The 16848-nt window shown below is 38.2% G+C and overlaps 1 protein-coding gene across 5 annotated transcripts in view; it reads left to right on the top strand.

Annotated features, from left to right (window-relative positions):
• PSIP1 (PC4 and SFRS1 interacting protein 1) overlaps nucleotides 1–16848 on the top strand; it is a 35999-nt gene that overhangs the window by 11115 nt on the left and 8036 nt on the right. For all 5 annotated transcript variants that reach the window (XM_044427864.1, XM_044427868.1, XM_044427863.1 and 2 more), the window contains exons 6-13: nucleotides 4445–4546; nucleotides 8022–8084; nucleotides 8783–8888; nucleotides 10442–10517; nucleotides 12273–12504; nucleotides 14650–14762; nucleotides 15182–15237; nucleotides 16367–16437. In XM_044427864.1, coding sequence (XP_044283799.1) covers nucleotides 4445–4546; nucleotides 8022–8084; nucleotides 8783–8888; nucleotides 10442–10517; nucleotides 12273–12504; nucleotides 14650–14762; nucleotides 15182–15237; nucleotides 16367–16437 — 819 coding nt within the window. The remainder of the gene's footprint in view (nucleotides 1–4444; nucleotides 4547–8021; nucleotides 8085–8782; nucleotides 8889–10441; nucleotides 10518–12272; nucleotides 12505–14649; nucleotides 14763–15181; nucleotides 15238–16366; nucleotides 16438–16848) is intronic.

The following is a 16848-nucleotide window of genomic DNA, read 5'->3' as shown; positions in this document are numbered from 1 at the left end:
GAGCCATGCAAAGGACTATTAACTGGAATAGGGAAATAGTTGCCACAGGCAAATTGCTGAATTACCATTTGTACAACTTAAGTGTAGAATGTAGATGAGTTGCTTTTTTGTTGTTGTGGACTGCTGACAGCTTTGTGAGTTAAGCAATTAGATGGTTTGCCTACTCTCTGGTGTTTTTTCTCTCATATTTTTCATTTTGGATATTTTTATGTTTAAATTTATATGTCATCTTGGGTATGCTTTTCAGACTACAAGGTGACCTATAAATAAATAAATAAATAAGCAAGCAAGCAAGCAAGCATTTGGTGAAGTCTGGTAGTCTGTTGAATAGATTTATTGCTTTGTGAGACATACTGAAGGACAGGAGGTTGTGATTCTTTCAAGGTAAATTATAAAAACAAGTGTATGTAATTATGTGCAGTTCTGGACCTTAAATCCATTTGTTGCAGTCAGAAAACAACCTTACAGGAGTAAAGCAGAAATTCAGTGGAAATCGGGTTCCCAGACATGATCAGTGATTTCACCTTGGGATCATTATCAGCAGTTCAGAAAAGACTGGTGTCCTCCTCTCTGATCAGGGAACTGCAGAGTGTTCAGTCCTTGTGATACAGAAAACAGCTCCACCCTTAAGGAGCTGTGGCAAACATAGGTACAATTTTACACAATAGAAGTTGATACAATTAGCTACAAGTGCTTACAGAGCATAGCACCTCATTGTAATTATCTTCTGAATAAATGTTCCTTCTTTGTTCCTTCTTGCAGTGAAAACAGTTATGAAACAATTTAGGGAAAAAAATACTCTATTCTCACAGTAGTAGATAAGTGTCTAATCAATCCTATAAATTGAAACCGCACATAGGAAGGGTTGCATGGAGAGCAACCTTCTGGGCAGTAAGACCATTGAATAAGGATAAGCCCTAGCAGTTTCTAGTAGCCAGCTGCTTTTGTATATCAAATTGATGTTTGTAATCCAAATGGAACTGAAGAATCTGCCTAACAAGACACAGGATGGCAGGACCCTTGCAATGCCGGGTCTAAGACTAACGATGCTGGCTTCAGCATTGATGAAATGCATAATGATATACCTTATTTTATGTATGAGAAAACAGATGTATGTATTTTATGGTGACCAGTGTGGTGTGGAACTGGGAACCTGGGAGTGGTTCTAGTCCCCACTCAGCCATGAAGCTCACTGGGTGACTTCAGTCAGTCATGAACACTCAGCTGTAACATACCTCACAGGACTGGGGATAAAAATTGAGTGGAGGAGAACTATTCAAGTTACCTTGGGTTTCTCGCAAGAAAGAGAATGGCAAGTTCTCTTCATGGACAAGGTTCGCAGCTTGGGAGTGCTCCTCGACCCGGAGCTTTCACTAGAAGCTCAGGTGACAGCAGTGGCGAGGAGCGCTTTCCTCCAGCTTCGGCTGATCCACCAGCTGCGCCCCTATCTGGAGTATGACTGCCTCACGACAGTGACACATGCATTGGTGACTTCCCGTCTCGACTTCTGTAACGCGCTCTACGTGGGGCTACCCTTGAAGACGGTCTGGATACTTCAACTGGTTCAAAACAGAGCTGCCAGGCTGCTGACGGGGACTGGGCGTTGTGTTCACATGACTCCAGTTCTCCGTCAGCTTCACTGGCTTCCCATTGAAGTCCGGGCCCAATTCAAGGTGTTGGTGATGACCTATAAAGCCCTAAACGGCTTGGGTCCTGGTTACCTGAAGGAGCGCTTGCATCCATATATGCCCAGCCGCCCCTTGAGATCGGCGGGGGAGGCCCTTCTCCGGGAACCCTCCATGAAAGAAATTAGGAGGGTGGGTACTCGGAGGAGGGCTTTCTCTGCGGTGGCGCCCAATCTATGGAACGTGCTCCCCAGAGAGGTCTGCCTGGCGCCGTCGTTATTTGTTTTTCGGCGCCAGGCGAAGACCTTTTTATTCAAGCGGCATTTTAACTGTTAACATCATTGGTTTTATCTGGCCAGGGCGGCTTATTTTATACTGTATTGTTGTATTTTAATTTAATATTTATATTTTTAATTTATATTATAATTATTTTAACTTAATGATGTGAGCCGCCCTGAGGCTTCGGCGAATGGGGCGGCATAAAAATGTTTTAATAAATAAATAAATAAATAGAATGGAGAACTCTTCTTTGACGACAACACTGCCAAAAAGTTGAATGAGCACTTTTCAGAATAAATCCTAAATTTTACATAGGAGCTGCTGATTAGGTCCTTTCTAGCATGAACAGTTCTCATAAGGGTACCCAGGGCATTGTACCCTGAATCTTTTAAACAGTTATATTATCGGTCTTAACATAAACCTGCCTCTTCTCTTTGACCTCAGTAATCCTGACCATGGTGACTAGGATACCTTTGGACACATTCCCTTATTTATAAGATAAAAGCAGCAAGCTTTCAAATCATATGTGGCGCTGCCACCTTTTCTTTTGCAATGTTATTGTGTTTTTCTTTCTTTCTTTCTTTCTTTGCATTTCTATTTTTGCATGATCACTGAAGGGAGCCTGTTTGCAATGACAAGGGAGGAGGAAGGACAGGAAGAGTTCCTTGTAAAATAATACTACATACAGCATCTGATTTACCAGAAGCCTAATGATTCCAGCACAGCAAAGGATTTAATTAGCCTCCACAGTTTTCTTCCTTCTGTTTTAACTTGTCCTATATAGCTCCAGGAGGATTATGTGACACCATGCTCCAGGAAGTGCTGGGTAGGCTGTGTGCGAAGTTCATGGTACTACCAGCAGGCAGAGAACTATATATGGTGGTGCCATTCTATTAGCACAAATGATGTTGTGCTAATAGAAACTAAGTTTCAAACTCTTATGCAATGCAAGAATCCACCTAGACTTCTGTTTGTGCCAATTGCTATACTAGTACACACTTTGCAAGTGCAGTGTGCAAGTGCTTGCACAACTGAAAAATTTGGGAGAGCTCTGAAAGTGCTATTTGAATGTATGGAATGCTGCCACTGGATACTGCCTACTGACTTTAAATAAGTTTTACTAATTAAAGCAAGAAAAATCCTCAATCACCTCACCTTGTAAAGATGATCAGGATATGTGTAACCCTTCACTCGCTCCAAATCAGAATAAAGTGCTACTCATCTGCAAGGAGCTACTTGATTTGAGTAATTATATTTCCCTCATTTCCTTATAACTCAGCTTATTTCTCTTCCCTCCCTTATCCTGGGTGGGCTTTTTCTTATTCTATTCAGAATGAATCTTGCAGAATTCTAAAGAGGAGAGGGGGATAGTAAGAGCAATTCTGGGTTGTATTTAGATATACAGAGATATGATTTGTGTCAGTTGCCATTTACCAGAATACAGTCTATTAGAAAAGCAGGGGTTTAAAAAATGATGAGCAGAGGAGATAAATACTGATAATTTATAATATCCTGTTTTTTTCTATACCTAAGTAAATTCCATTATATTAAGTGTGGTTTACTGCCAGGAAAGTATACATGATTCTAGCCTAAGTTGTTTTTGCAGAAAGGTTTGTAGCCTGATCTTCTGCATGTTTACTCAAATCCTGAATTGTAAGCATGGTACCTCAACCTTAATAAATGACTCATCCCATTCCACTACACTGAATTGGCTCCACTCCATCCTTTCAGCATAATCTTGTGCATGTTTTGATATTTGTGGTATGTAGGGAGGTTTTGCATGAACTCTAGCTTTAGTAGTGAAGGAAATAAGCTTGGTATATGCTTGGAAATTCTTTAACTCAGCCCTAGTATTGAAAACCATCTTGGCTTGTGCAATCTTGACTCACCTTAAATTATTGGAATGATTGGGACGAGAGCTTGCACAAATCAAGGAAGTGAATGAGAAATACAGAACCAAAATCAAAATATCAATTTTTATGAAGAGTTGCTGGAAGACAGAAACATAAGGAAGACTTGTGTGAAGGAGAGTAGAATATATGTCACCATGTTGTAGTTGTTTTACAACAGGCATGGCCAGTGCTTAATCTCTAAAGAAGGAATGTTGAAGCTTTGATCTATGTAAGATTAATTGTAATGCTTTGTGTATTGGGAGTGTAATTATGAGTGGAGAGAGAAAAACATTTTGCATATTCTCATATGCAGTCCTTAAATCACATTTATTTTGCTAACACTGATGAAATGTAAATACATTCTAGTCATTCTGAATTTGCATAGGACACGTGGAAATTTTGTCATGGGCCTGTGCTCTTATTCATTTAAGTACCTAGCAGTGCTCCTACTTACCAGTCTCATTTCTGGTCTGATGAGTAAATCTTAAGTTTAAAACACTATACAGTTGACTACATTCATTTACAATTTCAAAACAATCAGAAGCAAGTTAATAATAACATACATTTATAGGATTACCATCATTAGCTGCCTGCACAGACCTTATATAATGTAACTGAAAATACATAATACTTATATCTCATCCCCAGGGACCTGTTAAACAGGATAATATAACCACTGAAGTTGAAATAGAAGAAAAAGAGGTGGAAACAGCAAAAGACATGGATTCTTCTGAAAAACCTAGTGGTGAAGTATGTGAATTTTGAAAAATAGGCGTGATTCATCTTAGTTCAGGCAATGCTCATCTTTACCCTTGCAATGCATCCCACCCCCAAATCTGAATTCTTGTTTAGTACTTTATTGTATATATAATCTGTTGGTCTGGATTGAACAAAACTCAGTAGAAGTTGGACAGTATCCAACTGTGTTATTCCATTTAGCACAACTGATACCTTCATTGTCCTTACTGTCTTCAAGACAATGCTATGCAGGAACTGGTCATTCCAAGGTAGACAATCGAATGACATCTCTTACCTCCAAGTCCCTGCTGAGTGATGAGCTCCCATCTGAAGAGCATAACAAGTAAGCAGAACCATGCCCCCATAAATGCTTTGAGGCAGGAGCCATCTCCATGAGAGCCTCTACAATTTCTACCAGAATGGCATGAACAATCTTCATGAAGGCCAACATCCCCCTTCAGAACAGATCACTGAATAAAGAGACCCCAGACTTCTTTTGGGAGGTGGTTTCAGCAGCAGCAGTCCTACCAGATGCCGCCCTGGATATCTTTCAGGTGCAGGGCTAGATCTGCAGAATCCATTGTGGTCATAAGAAGAAACATTTGGCTACACAACTGAGGTGTGGACTCCAGATTCAACCTAGCAAGTTTTCCTTCTACCAGTAAGCTCCTGCCTGGCAAGACATTGGAGAAGGTCTTGGTATAAGGACAAAGTGAAGACAATACTGAACACCTTGAAGGAGCAAAGTTAAATTCTTTTCACTCCTTTTGTCCAACCTTCCCCTCTATTTGCTCCATGGAGACACAACACAATGGCTGCAGAGTCCCAGATCCAAGCTATGACCCACCCCCATACCCTTTCCTACCTGGGGAAAAAAAACTTCTTTGGGATTATGTTCTGCCTCATCCAGTTAGAGAGGGAGGCTTCATAACTTCTCAGGTGTCTGGAGGCAGCTGTTTTCTGAATGCTGGCTTTTGCAGACAATTCAGGACAGAGATTCCCTGAAAGATTCCCAAGGATAAGAATATTGAAGACTCATCACTTCAGAAACCCTCCAGATACATAAAACTGTTTCTCCTATCCATCATCTGCTTCAGATTTCAGCAACAGAGAAGGTCTCAAAAATGGGGGGGGGGGTTTCTGAGTTTCCTTCCCTTTCCCAAAATGGGACAGTGGGATTACCCTAAACTACATCTGAAAAGTAAATTGCTACCCTGATGCAAAAATTCAGAATACAGATCCTTAGATCTGTAAAGAAATGTCTCAGGTTTTTGGCCTTGGTGGACTTGACAGAAGTGTATCTCCACATTCTTGTCTGCCTGGCCTGTTGCATTTTTCTCCAGTTCAGCTATGGCAGGAGAGAGGTCTGGCCACAGCTCCCTGAATCTTCATGATGGTCCTGCTGGCTCCAGTGTCTCTGCTCCGGAACAGGAGCTCTAGATTCATCCCTACCTTGATAACATCCTGATCCACTCCACTGCTTCAGGACATCAGCATCACCTTGACAACCCTGCTGAACCTGGGGTCCTTCTAGTCAATAAGAAGAGCTCACTTTGACTGACGTAGTTGCTTCTGCAGCTTTATCCTCAGGAATGTAATGACCCTTTCTCCAGCCAGACAGGTTGAAATGAGTCACATGACTCCCCATATCTGTTCGAGAGGGTTGGTAAACTCAGGGACCTGGCAAAGCTCGTGGGCATGATTGTGCTTAACCACAATCTAGCCATTCTGCTCCCAAGAGTAATAACTGTCTATACTAGTGGATGCAAGCAGCCAACCTTGCAGGGGGCATTCGCACCCTATATCCAGACGGTATTCCTCTGAAGAGAGATGTCTACCTTACTGGCAGGGGGCTGTCTTCTGTGTTCATTACACTCATGGCCACTGGTCCAAGGAGGAATCTCAGCTGTCGATCAACCTGCTGGAGTTGAAGGGTATCCACCTGGCTCTCTGTCATTTCTTTCCTAATGGAGGATCATGACCTCCTGGTCAGGACAGACAACACTGTTGCCAAGATTATAAGTACCAGCTAGGCCCAGCCTCCTTCAGGGCAATTGGTCAGGCCTACAGGTTTTGTCCCCTTCCTCTGCAGCCTCTGTGTTTTGCATGGCTGCTTGCAATGCGTTAGCACTGAACTGGACCTTCTGCCTGATCTGATTTATTGGAAGTGTCAGCTGGAGACTTCTGGGAAAGCCCTGCCTCTTCCAAGAAGCTCAGCTTGAGTCTGCCTTCCTCACCTCAGAGGCAGAGCCTTCCCAGAGTTAGCTGGCCTCCTTCAGTTCACCAGTGAGTAAAGAATTTCTGTTTCTGAACTATGTGCAAAAGGAGAATCCAATAAAGTTATGTTAGTGCAAGTACAGTTATGTATTAGCCTTCCACAATTATTTTAGCTCATTGCAACAGGTTGTGAAACCAATTGGGCAAGTTTAACAGGAAACCACTTGTGCAACAAAGAATAGGTGAAGTCCTGCAAGCTGTGTATTTCATTTTATGGAGTGACACTATTGGATACTGCCCTTTGTCTCCAGAGAGGCCATTTAGACAATTTAGAGCAGGGCTGCACACTTCATACCACTCTGAGGAGAGTTTTGTCAACCCAAGTGGTTGACATTGTTATATTAATCATAGAAAAATATTTGGGGGGGAGTTTTAATTCAGTGCTTTTTCTTCAAAATATTCACTCTAAGGAGATAGGTGCATCAGGCCGAGTTTCTAAGATACTTTGTGCAGCGTGCAAGGCTTAAAAAAAGATGCTTCATCAATAATTTATTGTTATTGATTGCCTTCTTCTCTCTTAACTTCTTAAGACTGTCAATGCAGAAGGGTTTACTACTCTCAACTAGTAATTGCTTTCTGGGGTCTTGGACAAAGGTCTTCCCATTATCTGTCAGCTGATCCATCAACTGAAGATACCAAGAATTACACCTAAAGCTTTTTACAATTAAAGTATTCTGCTATGTTTTGTTAATTGACAGAGGCAAAGCTGGAGTTATATGGGTTCCACAGCATGGGTTCTTCCATTTGACCCAGAACTTTGCAATATTACAGTGGATGCAGGTTCCATACCACCAGTGTGACACAATGTGTCACAAAAAGGGTAGGGGTCTTAGAAATGAGAGGAAAGTATATCTTAAAGTGCCTTTGAAATTCTCCTCAGTTTCAGAAGTAGTTTGCCATGCAGTATGTGGGCTTCTCATAAAGGGAAAAAAGTCAAAAGCTTTTTGTGTACATGGGAATGGTTCCACAGTTCTTTGAAACTTGGCCATACTGACAGAAATTTAGGATCAAGGTAGAGATGGCTGACAATGGGCGTGTAGTTTTGCCTTTTTCTAATAGGTCTATGAGTAATGATCTAATTTGCTGAACATTTTAGTTACATTTAATTTAGTAAATCTTGATGCCAGTAATAAAGCTAATGTAGAATCTTGTGCTAGGCCATTTGAATACTTGGACAATGTTCAAAATTTTCTAATATTTCTGTATGTAGGATATAGAAAAACCAAATGATGCAGCTGTTCCTAAGGTTGTTAGAAGAGGAAGAAAAAGAAAGGTAATTCTGTTTTGATTTATAGCCTAGTAAACCCAAGGCTTAGATAACCCATTGGATTATCAATTCCGTTGTAAAAACATAGCTTGTCATTGCATATATATACCAATGGAATTAACATTGTAAAAATTACATATCTTCCGAATATGCTTTTAATCTCTGTGAAACCCATCTTTAAAAAGAAAACAAACAAAAGACCCTTTATAGAAATATTAATAGCCTATATAGTTTTATCTGCCCTTTCTCCATAACAATCCTAAGAGAAGGCTGATATGGAAGATGGAGAATTAGATACTAAGACATGATTCCAATCGTGGAAGGAGTCCTTTAATGAATAAAAGGAACTTCATCACAGTGGATACTCCTCCTCATGAAGGGAGAGAAGCAGTTTTCACTTACTCCTTTCCCTATAATCAGCACTTGCCACTTTTGGCACTCCAAAAGACAATGCTACAGTACATATATTTTGCATATAAATTTTAGTGATTGGTGAGTGCAAGGCATTTGTGAGTGTCATTGTGTTATCTAGATCTGGCAGTTCAGAATAAACTTAATTATGTCACCATCCTCAGCTTGTTAATAGTCACCAAAATTCTGTTTGAAGATGTATAAACTAGTTGTCAGCCCACCTTAGGCTTTCCAGCATTTTGAACAATAGTATAATTTTGTAAAATCCATATGAAGGAATTCCTTTAATACAGGCTGAAAAACAAGCAGAAGCTGAAGAGACAGCAGCAATGGTGGCAACAGCAACAGCTGCGGTAGTTACAGCTCCAAAAGCAAGCCCTAAAAGGGGAAGGCCAGCTGGTAAGTTGTAGAGCTGACCCTTGCCTGTTCATTCTGTTAGTGTAATATTACATACAAAAACCCTGAAAATAGATTTGTAGAAAAGCCCCTATTAGCCTTTAAAAGTTTCATATTTCTTGCATATGCAAGTGCCAGATTCAGTTTAAGTATTTTAAGTACTCCAATTATGTAAATTAGACCTTATATTGGAACTCTTTGTTTTCTCACCTGATCTGTTTAATGTTGGAGTTCGAAATTGCACAATGGACAATCTTTGTGGCCTGTTAAAACAAATATAATCATTTGAAAGTAAAAAGGGAAGAGGTTATTTTCATATGCAACAATTAAAGCATCAAATAACACATTAATTCTCATGTGCATTCATCACTGGGCAGTGTACTTTACTCCTTAACATAATTGGTACGAGCAGCTGTGCTGCTATTCTGCAGTGGTATCACCTTGATACCAGATGCATTTCTAGTGCTGAGTAACATTTCTTGATAATTGCCTGGTTTTATGAAAGCAAGCAATGCTAAACTTTAAAATGGTAGGCCTTTCCACAGAAATGTTAAACCTCAGAAGCACCTAAGTTAACTGGAAAGTTTGTTGATGTTAGCAAAATAGATTACCTGTGTAATGAACACAGGAGTACAGCACAAGAGTGGGAAGCAAAGAGAAGACATTTGTGCAAAGAGGTTTTTCTTGCTCTTTGGGGTATCCCAGTGCCCCAAATATTGAATAAATATTTTTTTAGCTAAACATAATATCCTATTTGTGCTTATCTGTTCTTTGCATCTTGGACTTAAGCGTCTAAGTGCTATAACTTTAAACGATTCAGGATGTTAAAACAGTCTTCCCAAGGAATGTGATAGAGTTATTAAACAGAATGGCATCTAAAAGCAAATTATCAGTGTACTAGAAGTAATGGCTATAGCTTAGATCTAGCAAGAAAAAACACAGTAGCATCCACCCCCCTTTTTTCCCTTCTTCAAACTGACTCCACATTGTCCTGATTCATTCAGGAAGTAAAGGATACTTGCTAGAAGCAGAAGTGTATGGAAAACTTTCAGTAGACATGTAGCTACTGTGGCATCTGTGTGCACAGACACACCTATCTAACAGTAAATTCTGTGAATCAGAGCTATATTGTTATAAATCTGCAATTTTACAAAGTCTTGAGTTGCAAAATTATACAATTTTCCTGGCAAAACTGCATTGTTTCTGTGTGTAAATGTATAGAAAAGAATTAACATGTTCAATGAGGACAGGATCTGGTTAGGAAAACAGATATGCAAGTTCTTTAGGTCTTCCATACTAAATTATTAGTCTGTTTTTCTTGTGTAACACATTATGGGTTCCAATGACTAATCTTAATGGTCTTTTTATGGGAATGATTTTGACCAAGAGAACTCAGTTTTCAGTTAAAATAAAGTTTGTGGAATATATACAACTATATTAATGCAGTTAACAATGTTAATTTCTACCTGTTAGCTTTTCTCTTGATGGACAACTACATTAAAACTGAAATAGTTGTATATAATTTAACCCAACTAAATATTTCTTTATGAAATTAGCTACTGAAGTAAAGGTTCCAAAACCCAGAGGGAGACCCAAATTGGTAAAACAACCTTGTCCTCAGGAGGGCGACATGTAAGTTTGTTTTAAAGCACTGGTATTCATTACAGAGTTCTGAATGCAAAATGTTAAAGTGTTTAAATAAGATAGAATATGTCAGTATGTATCTGAGTGACCTGATTTGCCTTTGCCTTTGCTTTGAAGAACCAAGAAAGCATATTATTACCTTTGGTTGATGTTTGCCTCAGTCCTATATACTAAATCTGACACTCTTCCCTACATCAGTAGCAGCTAGCAGCTTAGAGATTGCTGTTTAAGAAATCCCCCTTGAATCCCAAGTAATATAAACTATCAGCAAACCACAAATGTCTCTACTTATGGGCAGGCTGCTTGAGCAGATTCAATCATAGCAGCAGTTCAAAAGGAATTGAGAGGAAAGGTGAGAGGCATCTACCCCCTTTGAGTATATGTTTTGAGGACTGAGAGCAGGTATCTCAACAAAAATATTTCTGTCACCTCATTCTAGAAGGTTCTAAATGTTCTGTGCAGGTGCAGAATCCTTATGTTGTTGGACAGATGACTAATAGCTTGAATTGTAGTTCAAAAGAGCTGGGATTACACATAAGACTATTTTAAGTCTTATGTGTAAATAATTTTAAGCAGCTGTGTTGACTCATCCATTTCGAATCACAATTCAAAGTGCAGATGCTTACCTATAAAGCCCTAAATGGCTTGGGGCTTCAGTATGTAAAGGTATTTCTGTATGTGGGCCCTAAAGTAGCCCACATAACACATATACTGAAAGATCTTTGTTGGTTATTGATTGTGACCCAGGCCCAATTCAAGGTACTTGTGTTGATACATAAACCTCTAAATGGCTTAGGCCCCGGCTATCTTAGGGTTGCTAGGAGGTGGGCCTTTTCTGCAGCTTCTCCCTATATTTAGAATGCTCTCCCCAAGGAGATTCGCCTGGCAAAGACCTTCCTTTTTAAAAAAATATTTTAATAACTAATTGTCATGAGACCTTTTTGTTTTGTTTTGGCTGTATTTTAGTGTTGTTTTTAATGTGTTACTGGTTTTATTGTGTTTTATCTTGTGGTTATGAGCCACCCAGAGGTGCTGTGGCACCATTGGGTGGCATACAAATGTTTTAAATAAATATTTCATATCACCACTATTTGAAGTTATGTAGCTATGACCGGAGAGAGGATTTTCAAGATAGTGGCACACCCCCTGTGGAATGCCCTATCACTGTAATGTCATTCTAGTATCAGGTGAAAACATTCCTGTTTGGCTAGTCTTTTAACTGTGTAATATTGGTTGTTTGACTGTAATCTGCTTTGCTGAAATCTGGTGCTGATTTTGTATGCTCTTCTACTGCAGTATTTTAAGTATGGTATATTTTCTTATTGAAGTTGTAATACCTTGGTTGTATGGTGCTCATCCCCAATAGCTTTGCTTAAAATTTTTTGTTTTAAAAATCTCTAAATAAAATAAATGTATAGTTTGTGCATCAGCATAAGGATTGTGGTATGGAGCCCATGCAGTTTCAGAAATCGGCATCCCTTTGAGTCCTTGGAGGACACACATATATGCTGAGGCATCATTTTATGTAGTCAGTACCTCCAGAAACTAACTAGAAGCTCTATTTTCTCCACATTGAGTGCCATTTTCTTGGTAGAAAGGCAGGACACAAAAGAAAGAAAAATAGGAACATCTATGTTCAAGCTCACTTTTAAGAACACATTTTCATGGTAGTGTTTTAAACCTTCTAGTCAGCTCAAAGACTAAAAGATAAAAGAAAGCATAATCCACTGCCTTTTTTTACAGTGTTCATGAGGAAGACAAGAATAAGAGAAAGGCTGCTGCTGAAGAAAAGCCACCAAAAAAACAACAGAAAAGGGATGAAGAGAGTCAAAGGGAAGAAGACAAAATAAGAAAAGAGCCAGATAAAAAAGATGGCAAAAAAGAAGTTGAGACAAAAAGGAAAAATGCTGCTAAAGTGGGATCAGCCTCAGCTTCTGATTCTGAAGAAGATGGAGAAGAGCAGGAAGGGAATAAAGTATGTGTATGTCCTGTTTTTTTTTCTTTTCATTAGGACATGTGGGCAGACTTCTGTTTATAGGATCTACTTCATTTATCCTAGAATCCTGAGATTCACCAGCTGGACTCAAAGGCAAACCAGTGACTTAGAAAAAAAGAATGTGCATGCACTTAAATTTTTTAAAAGAGCATATTTAAATGAAATTTAGCCCTGGAATTTCTTTCAGTACCAGAACTGAGCCCATAGTCCTTTCATACAAAAATCCATTCCTGGTTTTCCCTGCAATTTTCTTCCATTTAAGTGCTAGCTCTATTCTGTTTCTTCAGTATTACCATTTGCCTCTTGGTTTTTTCTCTGATTAATGTTGCCCTTACCTGATAACCAGGGGTGGATTTGATTTAAATCAAATCAATTTAAATCACTACTTAGTAAGACTAGATTTAAATCATGGTTTTGCACACTTGCCTGCCTTACCCATAGGTAGAGGAACTTCATTAACATATTCCCAGTCTCTTTGACAGCCAGCTGCTATTATAGGTTTTCTCCTCCAGGGAAAGAATTTATGATACACCTCAGGCTATATATAAAAGGATCCAAGGACTTGTGGAGTATTCTGCTCAAAAAGTTTCATTTTCATTTTTACTGTTTGCCCCTCCCTTCCCAGACTTCTTTTGCAGCTCTGTTCCATTTGCAGCAATCTTCTTCTACTCATTGATTTTTTAGAAATTTAGAACTTAAGAGGTCAGGGCTTGATTCTTTGTACAAAAATTTGCAAAGGAACAATGGAATTTTGTATGTTTATTTTATAACATTTTTGCTGTGCAGAAGAGGCACATGATTTCTGCAGATGCAAATTCACAGTTCAGAAAACTGTAAAACCAAGCATCTATGATAATATATTCATCTATGATAATATATTCTAGACAGAAAAAATGCCCAATAATCTTACAGAAACCTTTGGAAGAGGTTTTTAAAGAGTTTTTTAAAATGAATTTAAAATCCACATTGTGAATGGATTACACATTGTGAATGGATTAATGGCATTCATTTACTAAAAAATTTAAATATTGCATGAATATACAGCTTCATGTTACATAATTAAAACTAATCCTTATTTCATGATGAATAAACTTTGGACTATAAAGTATCTTAAATAGCAAACTAAGCAATTCATTTTTTAAAAATCAATTTAAGTTTTAAAAACCTGATTTAAATTTTAAAAATCATTGATTTTTTTTATCTACCCTGCTGTTCACTGAGTTTTGGTGGACCACCTCTTCTAGCAAAATTGTAGTTGAGCCTTATTCTTTCCTTTTTTATAATAAACGTAAAAAGAACTGAACCTGGATTGGTGCTTCTGCAGAACTTTATGCTAGAATTGTTCTGATAGCTGCATGGCCTTCCTCTTTGTTAAGGTACTCTCTCCAACTATCTCTGGGTCCTTCAACTACTTAAAGTACTCTGGAGGCACTGGGTGGTACAAAACCTATTTTAGGCATATCACAGCAAAGGGGGCAATTACTTATGCAACAAGTCCCATTTCTTTTTGCTTGCTTTTGTACCACAATAAAAATAATTTTGCACCTTTACAGTGTAGAATATCTTGTGAACATCAAGTGGTAATAATGACAATTAAAGCTATTTCAATTCCAGGTTGTAACATAACAAAATGTGGAAAAGTCCAAGGGAGGTCTGTGTTAATATTTCTGCAAGGCACTGTATAAAGCATCCACAGTTTTCAAACCTTTGTGCAGCTGCTGAAAAATAAGACAAGTTCATGACTATGGGTTCACAATCTAATAGATGTGATATTTGTTTATTGTAATGTTTCTCATATTGTTGTATGTTGAAACACGATGTAATTCCATTTTAAGAAATAATTAAAATAAATTTTGAAATTATTGTCCCTTTTACTGATCCAAACTGTTGTAAGATACCTCGGAATATTTGTGCTTTCTGACATCTTTAAAAAAAATACCAGGAAATTCAGTGTGGTTAGAAGACCATGGTAGTTGTGTGTACCACACTGATGCTTATTTTACTGGAAGAAAGTAGGAATAAGTTTTATCCCTAGGTGTTCATCTGAGGTAGATTTGGAATTGACCAAAATTTTAGTAACAAAAAATACTGTATTCTTTCCTATTCAAAATTTAAATGAAATAGAAGAAAAAGGGAAGAAATGTTCCAGGACCTCATAGGAGGAATATTTTAAAAGCCCAACATGAACGTGAAATAGCGGAGAGAAAACGTAAGCAAGAAGAGCAAATGGAAGAAATGTGAGTATAAGATGGCTGTGTAAATGTGAGGTACTTAAGGATACGTAAAACCAGTACATAGTAGAATATTTATTATAAACTTTGTTGCACTTAACAAATTGGTATTGTAATGTAGTAATTACATTTTACAACCTGGTTTACCAAATTAATTATCCCATGCCGGTTATCATATTTGCCTAAAACCAAAGTAAGCAGGGATAACTTTCATTAAAATAGAACCAGACCGGGACTCCAAAATAAGTGGCATACTCATTAGTTAAACAAATAAATACATTAAATACTTTCTATAGTGTGCAGACAGCACAAGAAGCAAGTTGTCTTTGTAATGGAGAAAAGAAGTTCATTTACTCACCAGTAAATTGCTTCCTGTTTAAGTATAAGCTATAATTTTAATTTAAATTATTGAATATTTTTGACAGGCAAAACAAAGAAGAAGGCAAGAAACCAGAAGCTAAGAAAATAGAGAAAAAAAGAGGTCAGTAGTGACATCTTGTTTTCCAATTGTAAGGAATATTTATTTGGGACACTTTTGTTAGATATTCAGTAAGCTTATTTTCACTATGGTACACCCAAAGGGAAGTATATATAGCTTTTATCATATGCTGCTTTTTTCTTTCACTTGTGTACACATCATTCAGCTTTTTAATTTGCATTTGTGGAACCCCCAGTGTCCAGAAATTTGCCTTGCTTTATATTATGTAAGCAAGAATATTGCTCAAAACTTCCTATTTGCATAATATTACAGGATTCATACTGATTTTACAGTGTTGGATATCCACATTGAAAATTAAAATACACATCTGAACCTTGATATTCGTGGGCTTACCTTTTCTGATTTGATTATTCGTGAGTTTGCTATCAATAATTAAATGGGGATTTTTTTTGGAGTTTTGTGGCCTACTGTGGAAAATCATAACCATAGAGAAAGAGAAGTTGCAGGGCCTTCATAGCATGCCTTCCTGTTCCACTCATTTCCAGCATGTCCTAGGTGCAAAGAGGAGGCACTGGTGAGTTAGAGAGGGTGAGGAATACAAACATAAGACTATAGTAATAAATGAAGAAGAGCTTTGTTGGATCAGACCAAGGTCGGGGGGGGGGGGAGAAAGGCAATCCAGTCAGTTTATGTATGGTTAGCACTATTTATGAGGTTTGGTTGTTGGGGCTAGAGATAGTCATTGTTATTCCAATTTTGTGGGGGTTCTGCGCTCCTAATGCCCATGAATGTGGAGGGCCAACTGTATATGAAAAAACTTTTTATACGTAAATATGTACAGATTACACTAAACTGCTTTGTTGTTTAGTTGCAAAGTCGTGCCCAACCCATCACGACCCCATGGACAACATTTCTCCAGGCCTAAACTACTTTAGAGAAACTTTTTATTGAAATGTAGTTATTTCATTGAAAAAGCAAATAGCTTTGCCTGCGCTTCAGCCATATGTATATATTTGAGGACTGTACAAAGTGTGCTTATACTATTGCTTGCTGGGTTGCTTAGCAGTTTTAGTGTACACTTACACCATTTACTTACAGATATTCAAAGGTATGATCTTTGAATAAGTTTTATATTCACTGTCATGTACAATATATTGTGATCAAAATTTAGAAACATCAATGGATTCTCGGCTTCAAAGAATACATGCAGAAATTAAGAACTCACTCCAAATTGACCACCTTGTAAGTATTTGTGTCACAGTTTGCAGAAGTTAAGAAAAGCTTAAATTTTTGAATTGTCATTAATAACTTGCATTTTTATAAATTAATGTTTTAATTTCACCAGTGGATACTCCTGTTAGATAGAAGCCTCCACATTTGTTGCCGGCAGAGTCGAAGGAGGTGATTTTGCTCACCAGCAATGGATGGCAGAGGGTGGTGGGGTGAGGATCTATAGGATTTTGAGAATCTTTGCCTCTCCTTTCTCTTACCATTCTCAAACAGTAAATTGCCTCCATTTTGATCTCTATGAGCTTGTTGGAAATCAGCTTTTCATGATAGTTGCAAAGGGCAGGGAGAGTGATTTGAGGTCAAATTTCCCCCTTCTGAGATCAGAGAATGTCTACAGCCTTGGGAGAGGGTATCCCAAATATT

Source organism: Varanus komodoensis, unplaced genomic scaffold (assembly GCF_004798865.1).
Source record: "Varanus komodoensis strain SLA01 unplaced genomic scaffold, ASM479886v1 scaffold19, whole genome shotgun sequence".
In the NCBI taxonomy this organism is placed as follows: Eukaryota; Metazoa; Chordata; class Lepidosauria; order Squamata; family Varanidae; genus Varanus; species Varanus komodoensis.
Note: the sequence above shows the minus strand (reverse complement) of the source record. Positions and strands in the feature narration are given on the sequence as shown.